Source organism: Equus przewalskii, chromosome 15, assembly GCF_037783145.1.
Source record: "Equus przewalskii isolate Varuska chromosome 15, EquPr2, whole genome shotgun sequence".
NCBI classification, from domain to species: Eukaryota; Metazoa; Chordata; class Mammalia; order Perissodactyla; family Equidae; genus Equus; species Equus przewalskii.
In genome coordinates this window covers 18,851,201-18,874,383 of record NC_091845.1, presented here as the reverse complement: position 1 = coordinate 18,874,383, position 23,183 = coordinate 18,851,201, and the positions used below count along the sequence as shown (strand labels likewise).

The 23,183-nt window shown below is 35.8% G+C and overlaps 1 protein-coding gene across 3 annotated transcripts in view; it reads left to right on the top strand.

The window, feature by feature from the left end:
- Positions 1–23,183, top strand: part of PPP4R2 (protein phosphatase 4 regulatory subunit 2) — a 48,388-nt gene that overhangs the window by 11,123 nt on the left and 14,082 nt on the right. For 2 of the 3 annotated variants that reach the window (XM_070576777.1, XM_070576778.1), the window contains exon 3: positions 21,651–21,821. In XM_070576777.1, coding sequence (XP_070432878.1) covers positions 21,651–21,821 — 171 coding nt within the window. Of the gene's footprint in view, positions 1–19,270; positions 19,384–21,650; positions 21,822–23,183 lie in introns of those variants that run through there. The other variant, XM_070576779.1, reaches the window with a different exon arrangement.

The following is a 23,183-nucleotide window of genomic DNA, read 5'->3' as shown; positions in this document are numbered from 1 at the left end:
TTGATTTTAAAATGATGAACCTGAAGTTGTGATTTATCTTTAAGGGACTAGGGTTTTCACATAGGAACTTCTGTTTTGGGTTATTGTCCTTCTTCCTAAAAGGCAGACATTTAATGAACATTTATATTGTGCCAGACACTATCACATGTTTTATATGCTTACACAAATTTAATCTTTACAATTACTCTGGAGTAGGTATCCTTTTTAACAGCGAGGATACTGAGGCTTACAGAACTTAAATAATTTGCCTACGATTTTGCAGCTGCTAAGTGACAGAATTGGGATTTAAACTCAGGCATTCTGACTTCAGATCCTTTCATCCCCTGTACTTTATATCACTTGTCCCTTGTTCAGTTGTCTTCTCACATCTTTCCTCTTACCTGTAGCAGTCTAAGAATCCTTTCAAAACCTGTTAGAATTTGAAGCTCTGCATTTGATAGCAATCTGATAATTGCTGTTATTTCTGAGACTTTCAGGCTGCCTCACCTCATGTACCTGTCCAGCCGCCTTTTCCTTGTGGCACATCATAATATGACCTCCTAAGCACTGACACCATAGATAGTTTCCTGGGGAAGGAGATTATGGCAAGTATAGGTAGGTTGGGTGTGGTGGTTTGTGGTCTAAGAAAACTATGTCAGGAGATATTTACTGAAAGGGTCAGTAAGGCAGATGGTTTGATGTACCCTTAATGTTTGTAATTTTGGCTATTTTCTAGTGACCTCAAAGGCTGAAAACTTTTAGTAATTGTAATTTTGCAGAGGCATAAATTTGAAGCATATAGGTGATGAGACTGATGTATGTATTTTAACTGAAACTCTGTGAGCCTATGTATGCATCTTGGATTTGTTATTCTCAATTAACCAAAAATCTTATCCTTGCAATGTTGGGAGGTAGGTGGTATCCCATTTACAGCTGATGAAACTGAGAAAATATATGCTGTAGAAGTGTTTGAAATTTGAGAGATGTAAGAGGTCTTACAAGTGCATTTGTAGATTTTGCACTATTATGTATCTCTGGGAGGGGAGGGTGAGGTAGCTTTTTAAATAACAATAAAATATTTCTATGTAAGATTGTTTGTATTTACCAAAGTGAATTTAGTATTTTTGGAGATTGTTTTATTCTGGTCTTATTTTAGGGTTGTTATCCGTGGTGACTACAGGGTGACTTTTGAGATTGTGGCTATTTTTATCTCAAAGTGTTCTTTAACTGGAGACTGGTGTACCTTTTCTAGGGCCTTTGCACACTAACTCTAGTTTGCCAGGAGTAATCTTAAATGTGGGTAAAATGTGGCTTAGTTTTCTTTTTTCCCCAATGAGTACTGTTGGCAAATCTGGGGTTTTCCTGTTCATAAGCTGTTGTAAGACAGGTTCTCTTTCTCTTGCTCCTGTATAGATACTGATACCTCTCTAGTCTTGTCCTAACTGTTCCTGTTAGAGGCTCATGGGGATGATACCTTGTTACTTGGTCGTCAGTTTTCTTGTAAATAATGTCCCTGGCATTTGATTTTTCTGTCTTAGTTGCTCTAGGATATGACAGAAATTAATGCCACAGCCAGGCCATGGCCACTTTAAAAAATTATTTTCTGACAAAATATTAGATGAGTATATGGACTGGTGGTAATTTTTAAAGATTTGTTTTAAAATTTTTAGTCTTTCATAGTTTTAAGTATCTTAAATATGGAGAGTATTATATAAACACTCTTTCTACTTACATCTCCATTTTGGTTAAGGGGAAGTTTTGTGAGAATAACAGCATTTTGAGGGTTTTGTTTGTTTGTTTCCTTGTCTAAGTATTTTTTCCCCCAGTATTATTGAGAAATAATTGACATACATCACTGTATAAGGTTAAGGTGTACAGCCTGATGGTTTGATTTACTTGTATTGTGAAATGATTACCACAGTAGGTTTAGTTAACATCCATCATCTCATATAGATACAATAAAAAAGTGAAAAGAAACAAATTTTTCTTTGTGATGAGAACTCTTAGGATCTATTCTCTTAACTTTCCTGTATATCTTACAGCAATGTTAACTATAATCATCGTGTTGTACATTACATCCCTAGTACTCATTTATCTTGCAGCTGGAAGCTTGTACCTTTTGACCACCTTCCTCTAATTTCCCTTCCTCCCACCCGCTGTATTTTGAGTTTAATGGATCACATGAATTAAATAAGTATTATTGTGCCTATAATGTGAAAAAACTCCTGTGCAAATACTATGGAATTAATACTGCTTTAGCTAAGCCTATCTCATTTTAAAGTTTTTTGTTATAAAAATGCTCACAAGAAAAAAGAAAAATCAAACTATACTATTAACCTGCTTTCTTGTATATTCTTAACAATTTTTCTGTGCATATATAAGTGTATATATGTTAATTCTTTTTGAGAAAAACACAGTATCAGACTTGTGCAGTTTGCCTTTTGTTATTTGCTGTATTTGGATATCTCTTATCAAAACATGAAAGTTTACCTCGTTTTTTATGGGTGGCATAGTATTCCAGTGTTTTGGATGTGCTTTAATTTATTTAACCTGTCCTCTTTGATGATTCTTTAGGTTGTTTATGGTTACAAACAGTTCAAACAATGCTTAAGTGAGCATATTTACATTGGCACAGTTGCAAGAATGGGATTTATTGGTTAAAGTTTATGTGCATTATTATCTTGACAGATATTGTCATTTGGCCTTCAAAAATTTTTTTCAACTTATGTTTATACCAACAGGGTGTAAAAGTTATCTCTGTATCGAATGTCAGCACCAAGCGTTTAGACTTTTAAATCTGAAAATTTGACAAGATGAAAAATGTCTTTTTCATTTGCTTCCTTTTATTTTGTGCCAGCATCTTTTCATGTGTTTATTGTGATTGGTAGTTTTGTGTCTTCCTCATTTATTAAGCTATGATTTGTTCCTTTTCCAGTTTTTTGTTAGATTTTTGTTGATAAAAGTGATAAAATGGCCTGATAAATTTACTTCTAAATAAATTATATTTTTATTGTGTTAGGAATAATTTGAGTTTAAAAGTATCTGAAGTAGCAAGTTGCTTAAAAAGGATGGTCACAACTATATAGCAAAGGATAGTCTTTGTAATGACTGGTAGATTTAACTTATTTCTGGCATATATCTGTCTTTTCAATCACATTCCAAAGAAAAGTAGCTGTATTTATCAATAAAAGAGACTTCAAATACAAAGAGTGAGCAATGCCTTTAATTGAATAAATATTTGAAATTTTGTTCTTGTAAATTTTTTTCCTAACAATCTGGTCCTGGCCTGTTTATTTGCAAATAGGCCAAAGCAAACCAGTTAGTTTGAGGAAAAAAATTACATTCTGCTCTTAGGTTGACTGAATACTCAGAGCACTGTGAGATCTCAGAAATGCCATAAAGTCCTACTCAAGCAGAAGGAATGAAAATGCTACCCACAAAAATGGACATGTCTTGAGATTGTTCTCTACTATCTTAAAATTAGTTTTGAATAAATAGATACTTTTGTTTAAATGTTAGTAAAATTAATTTGACCTATGTTGTCTACTTAAGCTGATAAGACTTGGCAATAAATTAAAAGTAAAAGTAACTAAAGATGGGTGAGACTTCTGAGGTGTGGAATTTTTCTTCAAATTTGCATTTTATGCTATAATCGTTTTGTTCACTTTCCTCTTCAGTCCTTCATAGCAGTAGTTCTCAACCAGGGATGACAGTGTCTGGAGCCATTTTTGGTTGTTAGAAGTGGAAGAGTGCTGCTGGCATCCAGTGGGTAGAGGCCAGGGATGCTGCTGAACGTCCGTCCTACAGTGCACAGGACAGCCCCCAACAATAACAGATTATCAGATTCAAAATGTCACCAGTGCCTAGGTTGAAAGATTCTGCTTCATAGGAAAAAGCATACATTAAACTTTAAAAAGTGTCTTGTATTTTTGTTCTGTGACCTGTGAAATGAAAACAGTGATGGATATGATAAGGCCGTCAAGGTCTTTAACCAAGGCGTCTGGTTTTGCCTTTCAGAATTCCTTTTGAGAAACTCGGAAAAGTCTAATTTTGAGAAATAAATATTTCTTGTTAAAGATTCATAGTCTAATTATAGGTGTTCTCTTTCCTGATTTTCGTAAAGATGAAAGTCCCAGATGTTTTGCCTCTTATCTAATCAAATACTGTCTAGGAAAACTCTTTCTCTCATGCAACACTTCTGGCACTCGGTGTGTGGGTGTTTTCCCCACACCAAGCAATTGTTTGACACCACCTGAGTGTCCTACAGTTCACTTCATTCTGACACGTCTACTTGGAGTTAACATCAGATCTCACAAGGTCTTAGTCCCACAAGACTGCTCCCTCCCCCTTCAGGCACCAATCAAAAGAGCAGGTTGTTACCTATGCTGCTTCTGAATAGCGGGCTAAAAATTGGATATTTCCATGACCCACTCCTCAGGTTCCATTAATTTGCTAGAGTGGCTTACAGAACTCAGGAAAATAGTTTCCTTACTAGATTACTGGTTTGTTACACAGGATATTAAAGGATACGAATGAACAGCCAGATGAAGAGATATAGAGGGTGAGGTCTGGAGGGGCCTGAGCATAGAAGCTTCTGTCCCATGGAGTTTGCAGTGCACTACCCTCCCAACACGTGGATGCATTCTTATCCACCAGCCTTTGCTAGCTGCTCTGCATATGCCTAACCTATGATTTCCCATGAACTCTGCTCACAGGTGGCCTGGCAGCTATGTATATCTCACAGACCAAGTCACAGGCCACCACACAATTGGCTGATAGACCAACGGAACATTAGTGGCAGCAATGTTGATCACTTCTCCTACCTCCAATAGAGCCAGCTGCCCTGGCCACTGGAGAGTCTCTGCATGCTGTCCTGAAAGGGAATCATTAGCTACATTAAGTCTGAAAAGGGTGAGAGAAAGATAAATTGGTTATTTTTGTTATCTTTCAGATTTAACTGCACATTAAAGTGAGGAGTCAGTCCATTATATGTGCATTTCGCAAATAGTCAAGATCATAGAAGTTGGAAGTACAAAGTGGAGAGGTCTACCAAACTAGCATATTTTAATGCAGTAATTAATAATACTTCATTAAATATGGTACAAATGATGATAAACTGGGTGGAACACTGGGTGTGCAGATGTGGACTGGGACTGTTCTAACTAGGATGTATCCTCACTCTACCTTGTTTCCTTTGGAGTCTCCTTGTATAGGGTTATTAATATTCCATTTTATGCTTTTATCCTTTTAGTGAAGTAAATACTGTCTTACTCTTAAAAATTGTTTTTGATCTGTGCTCTTTACCTTTCCAGTCTTGTCTCTTGCCAACATTTGTAACTTTCTCAAGTTACTTGCAGTTCACTGAATATGCAGTGCTCTTAATTTGCTAGTGTTAAATTCTAATAGCATCTTTCTGTTCATCGCCTCTCATGTGCTTCCTCATGGATAACTTCAACTTGTCTGTTCAAGTTAAGACTGTTCAGACAGCTTCATTCAAATACATACTAGTCTACTGCATAGCCTTCTCAGATCCCCTTTTCTCCGTAGAAACTGCCATATTTCTGACATGCATTGATCATGTTTTCTGTTATAGCTATTTGCTTACTAGTCTCCTTCTACTTGTGATTCTCTAATTGAGGGGGCTGAGATTGCCTTGCTCAAAATGTGGCACAAAATAGAAGCTGCATTAAATATATAAATGGAAGAAAAATCAAAATCTCATCTTCATCTCTTAAATATTCTTTACAGCTTTATAAAGTATTATTGGTATCAGAATCTTGAGGTAGGTTGGAGGGGTGTGTGTGTGTGAATATTCTGAGATAAGCTGGCTTTCTCTCTTCCCTTTCAATTTCCCTGAGTAAATGCACATTCTGTTTATCCTTTGTCAGCTTTGCTTGTATCTCAGCCTTTCCAGATTTTTATACCTTGTCTTTCTAAATTCTGTTTTGCCATTTTCTATTCTATATTATGGGTATTTTAATATAAATATTATTTCTCCTACCAAGCTAGGCTCCTTAGAGGTTATAGTTTGGTCAGTGTTCCTTTCAAATAGTAGACTTGTTGTGTTAGCTTGGGCTCCTATAGCAAATAGAGTGGCTTAAACAACAGAAATGTTTTTTCACAGTTATGGAGGCTGGAAGTCTGAGCCCAGTATGGGCTCTCTTCCTGGCTTGCAGATGGCCACCTTCTTGATCTTCGCTCATGTGGGGCGTTGGGGGTGGGAATCATTGGTTTGTTCCTTCATTCTCTGGTGTCTCCCCTAATAAGGGTACTAATTCCACGATGAGGGCCCCCCTCTCATGACCTTGTCTATACCTGCTTATCTCCCAAAGGCCTCATCCAGAAATACCACCACATTGGGGGTTAGGGCTTCAGCATATGCATTTCAACATCTTTTTATATTTGATTAAATTCAGGTATGAATTGTTTATGTAAATATGTTCTTGAAAATTTTGATGTTGAGTTTTGTGAAGTACATACTTTTGGTGTACCCTCTTTAAAAGAAAGTAGGAAGGAGAAGGGGCTGGGACTTTTGAATGCATACTATGGGACATTCTATGTAAAAAATGCTGGTGTGAAATTTTCTCAAAGTGGAAGTTCCTTTTGTTATATACTATTTACCACTTAATTTTTGTGTAATTTCTGATTGTTGATTAAGTTTTCTTAAGTTTCTTCACATCTTTATTGAGATGTCACTTATCTTAAGTCAACAAATATTTATTGAGCATGTTTTCTGTGCCAGGTACTGTGCTAGGTGCCGGGGATGCGGTGGGGAACAAACAAACCAGTCTCTTATAGTATTTACTATTTTAACAGTATTTTACTTCATTTAATAGTTTGCTCACTGCTTTTCTCAGCATTTGCTGGCACCAAGTATGTTAACTTCATTTTTAAAATTAGGACCGGGGGATACTTTTATAAATGTAGTTCCTTAAGAGAGTATTTTTTTTTCAGTTGATCCTTAAATCAGCATATGCTCTGAGCCTAAGGCTAATCAGTTATAGAAGGAGCCAACCAATAATAATTATTTTTGTTACGTGTTTCTATTTTTAAATTTAGAGTGGGGAGGTGAAAGCTTTAGTGTCAAGGGGTACTAGCCTCAGAATGTTTAAGTGCACTAGAGAGAGCTTGGTTAGATTAGATGGGAATAAAATTGAGATTGTGTTAAATTTTTGTCTTTTGAATTTTTTCTGCTTTGTATATATATAAATTCTAGATATTCCTCAAAATTTTGACATAATTACAAATTTTATCAAAATAAAGGTTTAAACTTAGAATCTCTTTACTACGCAAAAAGACGTTTTAAAACTAAAACTTCGATAGTCCTCATCAGCATGTTTTTTCCATATTTTACTATCTGTGAAATTGAACATCTTTGAAACATCAGTAGTATCTTAGACTTCTTTTTTTTTTTTTAAAGATTGGCACCTGAGCTAACGTTGCCAATCTTTTTTTCTTCTTCTTCTTCTCCCCAAAGCCCCCCAGTACAGAGTTGTATATTCTAGTTGTGCGTGCCTCTGGTTGTGCTCTGTGGGACACTGCCTCAGCATGGCCTGATGAGCGGTGCCATGTCTGCGCCCAGGATCTGAACCGATGAAACCCTGGGCGGCCAAAGTGGAGCGCCGCGAACTTAAGTGCTTGGCCACGGGGCCGGCCCCAGAATTCTTAAAATAATGGAGAGTCTTACAGTTGATCCTGATTTAGATTTGATGAATATAGTCTTAACTCTTTGAAAGTTTGGGAAAGGCACGTATTGAAAGCACAATTTGGAAGACTCATCTTGAAAGAAAGGCTTCTGAGTATTCAGTATAAGTAGGTTGATTCAAGTTGGCGTGTTTAAAGGAAGAAAATGTTTTAAGGAGGATTTTTTAGTATATTGCAGTCTTCAAAAGTTGTTCAGGTCAGTATGAGAATTTGTGGATAAAATTGTATCTGTATTTGTGACTGAAGATTTTACTTTTTAAAAATTTGTAGTTGAACAGTACAAAAACTTTAAAGAGTCACGTTAATGGAATGAAGTTTCGAAATGTGCTAATCTTTAAAATTACTGAATTTGGTATTGATGTGAGGCATAGAGTGTTAAGAAATGTGGCCAGATATTTAAAATGTATTTTTTTTATTATAAAAGGTAGGATACCTTAATTAAAACAATTTGAACAATGCACTGTTTCATAAAAGGAAGAAGTAACAGCCTCTCCATTCCGTGCCCCAAAATATGCATAATATTTATATACACTCCATAAAATACAAAATGGAAGTGAGAATTTAGTTAGTAAATAGCTTTTAAAAATAGTCACCAGGAAAAATGAAAGTATACTTGAGCAAACTTTTGTGTTCTAAGGAATTAAGTTCAGATTTTTCAGGTATACTTGAAGAAGAAATGCCAGTAGCCCTTTAAAAATATAATTGGATCAACTTTGCTTTTTATTATTCAGTTTGAATATTTTTATTTCTGAATTACAGTTTCACCATTAGTAGCTTAATTTTTCTCAATTTATAATTTCACTGACTTTAAGCAGTTACCTTTTTATACTTTTAAAAGGTAAAAAGCTCACATGAAAAGGAAAAACTATAGGTATATAATTGACTGAAATGTACAACCTTCTTCAGACTTTTAAATTTATAAATATATATGTTTATAAATTCAGATCTAATTTCTAATGTAGGAAAATCAAGCTTTAGGGCTGATTGAGGAGCATCCATGTGTTTTGAAGACCTAGGATATTTATATTGGAAAAAGATAAAATTCTCCAAACTGTAATCAAGGAATAAAGTTCTAATAAAGAAGAAAATAGCAATGAAGTTACTTTGTTGGCAGTGATCTGTCATAAAGAGATTGTCAGTGTGTATAACAACACAGAGGATCTTTGACATTCTGGCGAGTTACATGCAGGGGACTGGACTAAAATCCAGATTCTCTGAATACCATGGGTAGTCTGCTAGACTGAATGTTCAAATGGATCCTTTGGGAACATCCACTTAAACTTAATTTGCTGAATTAATTTACTAGTGTCACAGCATTTTAAATATTAAAATATAAGAAATAAACTTTAAATTGTAGTTTGAAAATCCAGAAGAGGTTTTTTTCACAGCTCAGGTTTCTGCTTAAAGCTAGAGTGTTAAAGATTTAATCCCAAAAGAATATTTGGCTTTTTGAAAGCATCAAATTGATTTAAAACTTTTTTTGCTTACAAGCAGCACAAACTGATTTTGGTTGACTTAAGCCCAAAAGAAAGCGAGAGAAGGGAAAGAAAGATTTATTGGAAGGATATTGAGGTAGCACTTAGAATCAAAGGTTGAAGCTATACCACGAAGCTAAGGATATGAGGATGGGGTACCTGGGGCACCTCAGCAGAAGTTTCTAGACGTTTTCTTTAGGTTGCTGCCAAAGGGATGAATTATTGACAATGACTTACAGTCTCTGGTCTCTCCATATTTCACATTTCTGGGGGAGAACATCCAATTGGTCTACCCCAGGATTATCCACTCTTTGCAGGGGGTGGGTAGAATGGGCAGGGAAACAGCTGGCTGTTTACTGGAGGCCCATACCTGTGTATTACATCTGTTTCTAGTAAAGTGGGAACCAGGATCTGGGGGGCCAGCTCATTGCTGTATACTGTCACCAGCTTGTATGCATATACAGTACCCCAGTTCATCATTCAGGTTAAGTGTATTAAAATTGTCCTAAAACTGTTCTGAGGTTATAACTGTGAGTTGCATGTCAACAGGAAATCACCTTGACCTTTAAGGATCTAGATAAAGTTAGCACTGATCCTTCTATTATTGTGAGAAATTCAGTGTTCTTACCAACATCTTTGAATTGCTGAAATGCTTACAATTTCTTGAGGTCCTAGCTTTTGCTAGGTTAGTATCAAAGTGTTTTCATGACAAAGGCAGTTCCTTCCCAAAAGAGAGATTCTGTTGCATGATTCTTAGCTTCATGGAACCTGATCTTAAAAGGGAAAAAAGGCATAAAACTAGTGATTATGGTCTGGGGCAGGATATAATAGTTGCTTTAAGGAAGTTATAAACAAAGTCCTTTGGGAATGGTGGAGTAAGAAGTTGATTTCTGGCAAGGAAGGTTAGGGAAAGCCTCCTAGTTCAAGAGGCATTTTAACTCAGTTTAGTCAGAGTGAACAGTGAGCAAAGGAATAGTCAGGAAAAAGTGCAGGGCTGTGAAGGTAGATTTGGCATAGATCAGAGAGTATCTTGCTAATATGTACAATTTTGAATTTAGAAAGACGTTAAAAGTTATTAAAGGTTTTTGAGCAGAGGAGAGAGAAATCAGAGCTTTGCCCTATGGAACTTGCGTCTAATTCAGGGGAGCCAGAGAAATCACTCAGGAGACTATTATGGGAGTTTAAGCTAGAGGAAATGAGAACTTGAAATAGGGCAGTGTTAGTGGGAATGGACACGAAGATTCACAGACAACATCCAGTTATGGTTCTGTAGACATTCTCTATCCATCATTCTCATCTTGCCTGGGTTTCTGTAAAGTGTTTCCTACCTGAAGTTTTGCTTGCCCTTTCTAGTCTCTCTAATCTATACGATTACCAGTGGTTGTGCAACAATGTAAAAATTATGCTATTCCCATAATTAAAATTTTTATGCATCCTCCTTGCTCAAGTTAAAATTTCAGATGTATATGATTGTGTCTACTTAACTTGTTATCCCCAATTTACTCTCTTTGTTTTTGTGCTCTCCTAAACTCCTCAGGATTCCTTGTTGGATCGCGCTGCCTCCTCTCAGTACCTTTTCACGTATTGTTCCCTCTCCCTGAAACAAAGAGCTTTCTTTTCTTTTGTGCTCATCTTTTAAGATACATACTAAGGGTCTGGAAAACTTTCCTTGACCCTGGCTTAAGTGTGTCTTCGCCTGCTTATGGTACTTTATGATTACTTCATTGTCGTATGTATATTTTCCTATGCTGTCATTTTTGTTTGGATTGTGAGTTCCCCATAGGCAACTAGCGTCTTTTTTGTATCTTTTCCTAGTAGACTAGCTTAGAGCTGCGTAGTGGCATTGACTGTTTTTTTTGGCTTATACTTTTCCTATAACTAGATGTCATGACTTAGTAAGAGTATGGATTCTGGAGCCAAAAATGCCTGGATTGAAATCCTGGCTCTGCCACTTAATAGCTGTGCAACCTTGGTTATTTAACCTCTTTGTTTCCAGAGTGCTTAGAACAGTGTCTGGCATTGTGGTTATGAGTTTGCTGCTGTTATTATTATACGTTGTAGTTCAAATGTGAATCTGTACCCCTATTGCTAAAATAGTTGCACATATAATAATTCTCAGATCTGCTTGGAAAGTGACATTTTCTTTGTGATTTCTTTTTTCCACAGTAGGTGGGTTGTGAATATTATTCCCACCAAAGTCGGCTTCAGAATATTCACAAAGTAATTTTTGAGCAGTGTTTGCCAGGCACATTCTTGGTACTTCTGATATATATTGGTGAATGATATTTGGGCATAGGGATAATAAATATAACAAAACAATTATTATGTTACTAGATTGTAAGGGCAATAGAAGAATAAGAACAAGAGTAAGGGAAATGAGAGATAAGGGTAGAGAGGTAGTTGTAATTTTAAATAAGGTGGTTAGAGTCAGTCTCATTTAGAGGATGACATTTGAGCAAGACAGGAAGTTAGCCATGCTGTATATAGTAGAAGAGCATTCCAAACAGAGGACTTCCAATGCACAGGCCCTTTAAGTAGGATTGTGTCCCACGTTTTCACAGACTTAACTAGGAGGTCACTGTGGCTGGAGTAAACAGACCAATTGGGGAGGTCAGAAAGGTAAAGAGGATTGGGGTCAGATCATGTTAGGCAGTGTGGACCATTGTAAGGACTTTGGCCTCTACTCTGAGTGAAATCAGGAGCCATTGTGGAATTTTGAGCAGAGAAGTGACATTATCAGACTTAAGTGTTAAGAGTACAAATGGTTATGCTGAAAATATGCTTTAGGTATAAAGTAAGCTGGAAGCAGGGCTTACTGAAGATGATGATAGTATGGAAGGGATGATAGTGACTTGGATTAAGTGGTAGCAGGAGGTGGTGAGAATTAGTCACATTCTTTATATATTTTGAAAGTACAGCTGACAGGATTTCCTGACAGGGTGTGGTATGTGAGAGAAAGAATGGAGTCAAGGATCACTTAGGTTTACCTAAGCAGCTAGGATGAAATTTCATCACACCTGAAATGGGAAAGGCTGTCAGAGGAGCAACTGTCGGGGTAAGATCAAGAGTTCAGTTTTAGACATGCTGGATATTATGTTGATGTGGAGAGAGTGCTTGGATGGATGAATGTGGGGATGAGGAGATAAAATTGGCATATACATAGTATGTATTTAAAATCTCCAGACTGAATAAGATCACCAAGTGTAGATAGAGAAGACAGAGAGGCTGAACTTTGGGTTACTTTAGCATTAAGCAGTTTGGGGAACCAGAAAAGGAAAATGAGCAGGAAAGACCAGTGAGATAAAAAAAAAAAACCCAAGAAAATAATTAAGAAGAAACCATCAACTGTGTAAAATACTCTTTTTAGGGCACTTAACTGAGGCGTGAGACTTGGCCATTGGATTTAGCAATACTGAGGTCATTGATGACCTTGATAAGAGCAGATTAGTTTTAGTGGTGGGGCTGAAAGCTTCATTGGAGTGGGTTTGAGAGATAATGGAAGGGAGACAACTTCAAGGAATTTTCCCTCAAAAGAGAGCAAATAAGTGATGTGGGAGCTGGGAGGTTAAGTGGAGGAAAGAAAAATTTTTTGAGATGGGAGAAATCCGACCTTATTTATATGGTAGTGGGGATGATCCATTTAGAGATTAAACAGTTGATGTAGAGGTAGTGGATGGAAGGGGAGAATTACACAAGTGATGCTCTCGAGCAGACGCACAAATAGAGAATTTGGTATGTAAATAGATGAGAGAATGGGCAGTTCATTTATGATAACAAGTGGGAATTCAGAGTGTGTACGTGAACATGCTAGTAGGTGGATAAATTTGGTGAGACTCTGGAAATTCCCCCTCTGTTGCTTCAGTTTTCTGAGTGAAACAGCAGGCAAGGGCATTGAAGGTGAGGGCGAGGGAGAACACAGTGGGAGTTTGAGGAGATGAAGATATGAAATCGTTATCTAGAAGAGTCTGAGAGTGACTACACTAGGGAAATAGAATCTGGCAGCTTTAATAGGGTACTTGAGACCAGTCAGCATGGTTGTGCATTTTTCTCTAACCTTGTGTTCATCCCCATGTGCACTGCCGAATAGGCATAGATTTGGTGAGATTGCATTTAACCAGTGAAGTTGATTTTTTTAGTACAGTGAAGCCAGAGAGAGACTAGAGAATCAACTGTATGCAAGGTGGTAATTGTGATGATTAATTATTAATTATAATTTAAGCTGGATAATGAAGGGAGAGGATATCAAAGGGTTTAGGAGGCAGTAAAAGTGGTAAGATCAACGGATTGGAGATCCTGGAGGAGTCAGAACTTTTGGAGTTAGTGCAGTATGTGTAGATATCTTCTAGCTTGTCAGGAACTGTACAAATACAACTATCTTTTGACAAAGTTAGGTGATGTATAGGGTTTTTTCCCTATTCTGTATTCTTATCTGTTAGCTGAAAATTTTACTTTTTTTTTTTAAAGGAAATAGTTTTGTGGATGAGCGAAGAAGGGATATTGGGTAAAGAAGTTTCTCCTCTCTCTAATAGAAGGGAATAATTTAAAGAGTCTCTAGAAGTATTCTTAGGCCAGAGATTGCCTCAAGTTGCTATTTATCTGTTGTGTGACAGTGCATAAAATAAGCCCAACCATTTTATTATGGCCCAACAGAGGTCTTTCTCACTATTCCAGTCCTTTCTTACTGATTCCATCTCAAGATGCTGTACTCATCTGGAAAGCTCTCTGCATAGCTCTACTATATTACTCAGATGTTCTCCTCATCTTGAGTTTCTTGAGGAAAAACAACCATTGAGTGCTTTCTAGGTGTCAGTCACTTTCCTAAGCACTCTGCTTACATTAATATTAATCCTCACAGCAGTTCCTTGAAGTAGACACCGTTACCCTCATTTTACAGATGTGGAAACAAGGGGAGGCTAGCGTTATTTGTCTCAGGTCATACAAATGAAATTCAAGTGGCTGAACTGAAATTTGAACTCAAGCTTCCAGATTCTAGCCCCATCCAGTTCTTTTAAAATAGTTTTTTTTTTAACCTTTTTGTTTGTATTTTTATCAAATTTTACATGCACAAGATTTAGTGAGTTTATTAATACGCCAAAGGTAACAAAAGTCTTATGTTGTGTGCTTTCTTCCATTTCCTACTCCCTAGAGACAACCACTTTAAAATCATTGTTTCTTTTGGAGTTTATCTTCCTGTTTCTATGTTACAGTCTTAAAATTTTTTTTTATTTAAATTTTTGGAGTTAATTATTGATTTACTAGTGACAGTGAAGATTTAGTTTCTTTTACCTGCTCCTTCTCACTCTATGCATACCTCCCACTTCCATTGCCCAGTTTCCCTAATATAAAATTATGTTGAACTTTTGGTCAGCTCAACATTTGTTATATGCATTATCTCTGTGAATGCTATTTTTTGTTTAATTTTCTACGTACTTATGACTAATTCAGCCCCAAACTTTAGTTATTTAGATTTCATTGTAGTATACTGAATTATATTGGGTTCTTTACCAATTTCATGTTTTAAAAAAATGTCTTTTGAAGCCTTCTTAACTGCTCCATTCTGGACTGGTCACTCTCTAGACTTGCCTTAATCCTACCTTCTTGGAAGCTGCCTTTATCATCATTCTGAAATGCACTCTCTTTTCTTGGGGTCGTCAGTTTATTAGATAACATGTCATGCTCTTTCTTGGTTTACTTGATTGTTTTGGTGGCAGGAGAATGCATAGTAGCGAATATACTTTCAACGTCTGAAATGTGTTTTATTCTACTCACACAATTAAATGAATAGTTGGGATATAAAATTCTAGGTTGGAAACAGTTGTGTCTTTGAATTTTGAAGGCATTTTTCCATTGGTTTCTTATCAGTGTTGTTGATAAGTCTGAAGCCCTATTTGTATGTGACCTGTTTTATATCTCTGGAATTCTGTAGGATCTTCTCTTTGATTCCAAAATCATGCAATTTTACTTTGATGTGCATTGCTTCGTCTCTGTGTTAGCCCCTGTGTTGGCCACTCTCAACAACCTATATGAGCTGTCTAACTTTGAAAAGTAGTATCTTTTAATTCTGGGTATTTTTACTTATTTTTACTGTGGTAAAACATACATAACATAAAATTTATAGTTTTAACCATTTTTTCCCCAGCTTTATCAAGATATAATTGACATATAACGATTTCCTAGTGTGCAATTCAGTGGCATTAAGTATATTGACAGTGTTGTGCAACCATCCCCACTGTCCATTCCAGAACTTTTTTGTCATCACAAGCAGAACAATAACTCCCCATTCTCACCTCCCTCCAGCCCCTGGCAGCTGCCATTCTTCTTTCTCTCTCTGAATTTGACTGTTCTCAATACCTCATATAAGTGGAATCATACAATATTTTTTCTTTTTTATCTGGCTTATTTGACTTAGCATAATGTTTTCAAGGTTCACCAGTGTTGTAGCACACGTGAACCTTGGAGCCGAGGAAATGTCAATTTCCTTTTTAAAGCCAAATAATACTCCATTGTGTGTGTGTGTGTGTGTGTGTGTGTATACACACACTACATTTGTTTGTCCATTTATCTCTTAGTGGACATTTGGGTTGTTTCCACTTTTGACTGTTGTGAATAGTGCTGCTATATGAACATTGGTTCACGTATCAGTTTGAGTCCCTGCTTTCAGTTCTTTCAAGTATGTACCTAGGAGTAGAATTGCTGAATCTTGGGGTAGTTCTGTGTTTAACTTTTTGAGGAACTGTTTTCCACAGTGGCTGCACCATTTTACAGTCCCACTAGCAAGACGTAAGGGTTCTAGTTTCTCCACATTCTTGCCAATGGGTATTATCTGTTTTGGGAAATGTTTTTGATTTAAAACAATTGTTGATTTCTTATCCTCCATTTTCTTTGAGCTCTGGTCATTTAGACTTTGGACATTTTATTGCCTTTGCTTTTGGTGTCAAATCCAAAAAATCATTGCCAAGACCGATGTCAAGGGGCTTACTTTCTATGGTTTTTTCTAGGAGTTATATGGTTTCAGGTCTCACTTTCAACTCTTTATTCTATTTTGAGTTGATTTTTGTGTATGATATAAGATAGTGTGCAGTTTTATTGTTTTGCATGTAGCTGTCCAGTTTTCCTAGCACCATTTACTGGAGAGACTCTCTTTTCCCCATTGTATATTCTTAGCTCCCTTGTCAAAAATTAATTGTCCACATATGCATGAGTTTGTTTCTAGGCTCTTTTCTCTTCCATTGATCTCTGTGTCTGGTTTTATGCCAATACCGTACAGGTTTGATTACTATAGCTTTGTTAGATAGTTTGAAATAAAGTGTGATGCTTCCAGTTTTGTTCTTCTTTCTCTAGATTGCTTTGGCTATTTAGAGTCTTCTGTGGTTCTGTACAAATTTAGGATTGTTTTTTCTGTTTCTGTGAAGTATGCCATTGGAATTTTGATAGGGATTGTATTCAGTCTGTAGGTTGCTTTGGGTAGTTTGCGAAGTTTTTCCAGTTCATGAGCATGAATATCTTTCCATTTATTTGTGTGTTTCATCACTGTCTTAGTTTTCAGTATATTGATCTTTTACCTCTTTGGTTAAATTTATTCCTAAGTATTTTAATTCTTTTTGATGCTGTTGTAAATGGGATTGTTTTCTTAATTTCTTTTTCCAGTAGTTTGTTGTTAGTGTGTAGACACACAACTGAATTCTGTACCTTGATTTTATATCCTGCAATTTTACTTTTGTTTTATTAGTTCTGACAGATTTTTGGTGGAGTCTTTGAGGTTTTCTATAGATAATATCATGTTATCTATAAATAGAGACAGTTATACTCTGCTCTTCTGACTTGGTTGCCTTTTGTTTCTTTTTCTTGCCTGATAGCTCTGGCTAGGACTACCAGTACTATGTGGAATAAAAGCGAGAGTGGGCATCCGTGTCTTCTTCATGATTTTAGAGGAAAAGCTTTTAGCTTTTCACCACTGAGTAGGATGTTAGCTGTGGGCTTGTCAGTTTTGTCATTTTAAAAACATTTCCAGTTAAAAAGAAAATTCCAGTGTATCCTCTTAGTTTCATCATATGTAGATGGAGATTTCCAGGAAGGGCTATCCATTTCAGAAGTGTTGACGTGTTCATTTTCCACATGTTCAGACAGTTCTTAGACCAGAGTACAAATTGTTCTTGGAGTAGGTGCTGGGTTTTAATTATGATTTTTTTCTTCCTTTTGAGAATGTGTAGATATAGAAAAAGGCTTTCTAAATAATTCTACCTTTTATTTGTGATTTTAAAGTAGCATGGAACTGTAGGACATACTTCAAAACACCAGTAAAAATAGTCTGTATAAAATAGAACAAAATAGATAACATACCAGACTACTAAAAGCCAATATTGCAAACACTACAGTGTTAAACGCACTTTGAGTCTCACCTTCAAACTCAAGATTCTCCAGGATGAAACCTGTGTAGTGAAGTGTATAGTAATCTCTCACCATCTGTGGCTGCGTCAACTCATTTTTATATTTCAAAAACAAATTGTAAAGCCTTAATCATTTACGTATGTACGGTTCAACCTTAGAGAAAAACCTAAGCAATTATTGTTTGCTTTGCACCACATGAGTTGGTCTGTGGGTCAGTGTAGAAAGGGTTTTTTCGTTGGTGTTTCATGTTTTTCTTCCACCTTTGTCAATACACAGAAGACTACACCCGAGAAAAAAATTCTAGGTCAGATTTCCACAGCACATTTTCTTGTATAACCAGAAGTGATTCATGAGATAGGTTTTAATGCTGAGTACATTTATTTTTGTACTTATTTTTGTCTTCATTTTAGAATTTCTCTTCCTCCTCTTAAAAAAAAAATCTATATATACACAATATATGTGCCTGTGATTTTACTCTTCAAGTTTTGTGAGACTTTGGTTTTCCCAGCCTTATTATTTTTCAGGAACCAATGTAATCCTCAACAAAAGGGATCTCTTATTGCAGTGTTTTGGAGGGTGGGGGAGTGCAGTTTCCTCCCCCCAGGATTCATTTGGCAGTGTCTGGAGACATCTTTGGTCGTCGCCGCTTTGGGTGGGGGTGCTACTGGCATCAAATGGTAGAGGCCAGGGATGTTGCTAAATATCCTGCAGTCCACAGGACAGCTCACCACAACAGAGAACTCTCTAGCCCAAAATGTCAGTAGTGCTGGGTTTGAGAAATTCTTTTGTGTATGTTAAACTCCTTCTATCTTTAAATCCTATACCTTTCTACTTCCTTTTTCCATACTCTACTGATCCTTTAAGGTCAAGCTTAAAGTCCCACTTTGTCCTGAAACTTTTTCTTAATGGCTCTAACCCTACGTTTCATGTTTCTTTTCTCTAGGTTCTGTTGTACCATCATTAAAATCTCTGTGGTTTATGATATCTTATTTTTGTTTGTTTATTGTCTGTATATCTTGTTTTCCAAACCAGTTTTGTTAGTCAAGGAAGTCAGGGATCAATGTCTTATTTTCTCCTGGGTTTTCTAACTGCTGTTGATCCTAATGTTATAGTGTGAGTTGGTAGAATGAAAAATGAGCCCAGGGCCTACCTATGCTCTGGCAAATGTGGGAGTGAAAGAGTGGACAAATCCCTGTCGATGGCAGTTTGGAATTGGTATCTAATGGACTGTGGAGGAAGTGATAGCAGCAGTGGTAGAAGTGATGAGGAGAGTAGATCCACTGCAGCCATTAAGCTAGTGCTATTTAAAAAACCCAGTACTCCCTGAATTCTGAATTGGCTGTATTAGGCCTGAGCCATGTTGTTAGAGGTGTTATCTTTGTTTGGTACAGCTGCCTGTGTGGAAGGGAAAGGGTCAGTGTTGGTCTATTAATAAACTTTTGAAAGATTCTCAACAAGGGGTCAAAGGTTAGCTAAGAATTAAGCATAAATCAGGTTAACCAGAACACACTATTTCTTGAACTTTCTTTTTAATTGGAAGGGAGAGGTGGGAGAGTGGAGGAAAGTAACTTGAATCTTTAGACATATTAGAATCCTTATCATGAATATACAGCTTGCCAAAAGAGAAACCCAAGTTTGCACTGAAGTATTATCTGAATGTTTGTGTTACCTGTTGAGACTTTCCTTTGCATCTGATTGGATCCTTTTGAAAAATTTACTTTCAGTGGCAAATACTTTTCCCTTCAGAATTTGTGTCAGAACTTCATTGCTTTGGAGCAGGTACCATGCAGTCTTCAGATATGAGTTTCTGAACAAGAAAATGTGTAACATTTCAAAGGTAATTTCATGATAGGAGCGATTAGACAAACTTTTTAGCGTCACTTTAACATTGATATAAAAGCAATTTTTATTTTTGAAGCAGTCAGTACAAAATGAGAATCTAAAAGTTATGTTCCTACTTATGTCACATGATTTACTTTTTCCGTAATGCCATGAGAGTAAGAAAAAAGACCAGTTTAAGGAGGCGGGGGCAGTGATTCTTGACTGGGGACAGTTTTTGTCTCTGAGGGAACATTTGGCAGCGTTTGGAGACATTTATTGTGGTCACAACTTTTGGGAGTGGGGGTTGGGTGCTACTGACTTCTAGTGTTTAGAGGCCAGGGATGCTGCTCAACATCCTTCAGTACACAGGACAGCCCCCTATGGGAGACAGTAATCTAACTCACAGTGTTAGTGGTGCCGAAGTTGAGGAACTCCAGGATGAGGCATGCATTAGGACTTACACACAAAAGAAATGTCTTGTGGCTAGTAAACATGTTAAAATATTCAGCTTTACTAGCAATAAATGAAATGCAAATTAAAATTTTTCTATCAAATTGACAGAAGTTTTGAAAGATGATGATACTCGAATGAAACAGGTGTATCTATACTGATGGCGCTATAATGTGGTACAGCATTTCTGAGGGGCTTTTAAAAGTGTTGATCAAAAGTCTTGATACTTCAAACTTTTGACTCAGTAATTCCACTTAGAGAAATCTATCCTAGGATAATAAAGTTTATTATTACAAAGTTTATTATTAGGATATTAACCACAATTATTTTTAATTGTAGTGAGCTGAAAGCAAACCTGAATTATTATTATTGTTTTTTAATGGTGGCTGTTAAATAATGATGCAACCATATGATGCAAATTAAGTCTTACTTTCAAACGCTGTTTGTCCCCTAAGGATACCCATGGTGAATAAGGTGGAGAAACAAAGGGATAATAGACTAGGATACCAAATTTTAGTAAATAAGTAGAATAGAATAAAATTAGCAAAAAATACACTAAAATATACTTTAGTGATGATCACTGGGTAGACTATGGACAATTTTTATTTTGTTTCTATCTTTCTCTAATTTCTAATTTTTTGTAGTGACTGTGCTATTGGTATAATCAGCAAAGAGAAAAAAAGACAGCCCTTTAAGTTTTGAACTCTAGTAAAATTTTATAGTAGTCCTATCATTTCTCAGACTGTTTACTTAATAGTCTTGTCCTTTCCCATATACTAAGTTTCAGTTTATGCGTGGGTCTGTTTCTGGGCTCTTTCCTCCACTGATATATTTTAATGTTTGCTCAATTAATCAATAAAATGTACTATGATATGGTATAATAATGCAAAAAAAATGTTCTCTTGATTGGGACCCCACTTATAGAGGTTTTCTGAGCTTATAATTTGTATTTTAAAATTAGTTCTTAAAAAACATTTTCGTGATTTTTGTGTAAGCAATTCACAGTATGTTCTTATTTTTGCCAGTCCTTCACTCACTTAATTCAATGTTGAGATTAAATTTACTTGTTTTTGTTTGTTCCAGTGATGTGATTGACTGAATTCTATGATACTTTAAGTCTGCTGGTTCAAATAGCTGTCTTTTGAAGGTTGTGTTTTATAAACCTTGTGTGAATGATCAGCCCCATTAAATTTATATTTTTACTTTGCAGATACCTCTTGGTTAGAACCTATGATATATACCTTTTAAAGGACAAAAGTTCTTGAAAATAATAGCTGAAAGCAAAAGAATAAAGGAGAAATTAACTTTGTTTTGCTATTTAACAGATACAAGACAAGAAACCTTTACTAGTCTTTGTAAGCATTATAGCTTCTGTGTTAAGAACTTAGGGTATGGAGTCATTCTGACTGTCCACTTAAAGTTCTAAGTGTGAACTTGGGCCAGTTTCTAATAACCTTTTTAAAATTGGCTAGTAACATCTCCCTAGTTAGGTTGAGGGATAGAGTCGAAATGAAATGTTTTAAAAGTGCTAAGAATAGGGCTTAGCACATTAATAGACTTTCAGCTGGAAATAGCTTATTTTAAAGTTTTTTGTCAGGGTTTTGGATTTTGTTTGGGTCAAGAGTTGGGAGAATTGGATGGAACCAGATCGGATTTTGTGAATCAGATTGATGAGGCATGGTGTGTGCTACTGAACAAAGACTTATTCTTACTACTACTTAGACAGATCTTAATTTCTGTTAGCATTAGTCATAGTAAATTCTGTATCTGTGCTTTGTGTTCAAGAATTGTAAAGCTACATGGTATTATATTTTTTTAATTTTTTGCTTGTAGGATTCAGTGGTCCCAATTTAAAGGCTATTTTATTTTCAAACTGGAGAAAGTGATGGATGATTTCAGAACTTCAGCTCCGGAACCAAGAGGTCCTCCCAACCCTAATGTCGAATATATTCCCTTTGATGAAATGAAGGAAAGAATACTGAAAATTGTCACTGGATTTAATGGGTATGCACTTAATACTATTTTAAGGTTTAATTTTTAGCAGAACATTACAGATTTTTCTTTGTCTTAGTGTGTTTGGTTGTTTGATAACTGATTATCCATTAGAATAAATTCTGTCTTTCTAGTAACATGTATAGTAGTTACTGATTTTCAGCTTACAAGTATTTAAAATATTTACAACTGTTGGCATTCACATTTTACATGAGTATGACAGTGGAAATGTTCATTTATCAGGAAATATTTTAATGTTTTTCTTTCCGTTTTATATCTGGTATTGTAAATTCTTATTCTTTGTATAGAACATGTAAATCATTTGAGATAAGTCATATTTCTTTTAAAATGAAAAAAGACAATTTGTGAAAGTATGCTACTTGGTGATTTCTTATTTAAAAAATTTTTTTTGAGTCCTTCACCAAAAAGTAACATTTTTAGCCCTTTGTAAAACATTGCACTGAAAAAGATACTCTGCACTAAAATAAAACTCATCTTTTAAAAAATGTTGCTGTGTCTCATATTCTGTGTCATTTTAAATGCTTTCTTTTTAGAATGTTGTATTTTTAGGGTTTCGTTTCTTGAAGAGAAGTAATATTGGTGAAGTTGAATTGTTCAATGTTTTGTTTGGCGTTACACACAGTTCGGAGTGTGGGGTGACAATACCAAATTTAGTGAATTGTGGATATGTTAACTGTGAATTCATATCTGGGGCAGATTTTATTTGAAGGGGTTTCACTTGTGAGTATTTTTAGATAGCATAAATAGTCTCTTCTTCAGATGTTTAATCACATAGGATTTGCAGCAAGATAATATAATTCAGTCAACTCTTTGTTATTTGTCTTGTTCCCCTGTTTTTAAGTTTAGGCATTTTGCTTAAAATATCAAATCCCTGTGCTTTGGTTTCAGGTCTGTTACTAAAATATTTTGGGAGGGGGTGTAGAAATTACAGCTTTATCTTTGAGGTTCATCAATTATAGTACCCTGTTGTACTGTTGAAAATTATTTAACCATATGCATGTATTTCCTTATTATTACTATTTAATTTTTTTAAGTGCATACCCAGAAGTCACATGCTATGTATTAGAACTATGTTGCATAAGATTTACTATTGAACCGAATGTGTTCAGGAGAAGAGGATATTTATAAATAGTGCGTAGATAGATAGTACTTAGGTATTATGGTGACTCATCTTTTATTTCAATAAATTATGGCTACCATTTAAAAATGAGAGTTAAGGTGAAATAGGTCAGATTATACCACTGCTTGTGAATGTTAAGCTAATTTACTTATGATTCTAAATTGGTAATACCGTTTTCAGTTCTTTAAAATTAAGTTGGATTAGACACAGATATCTAGGTTATTTAATAAATA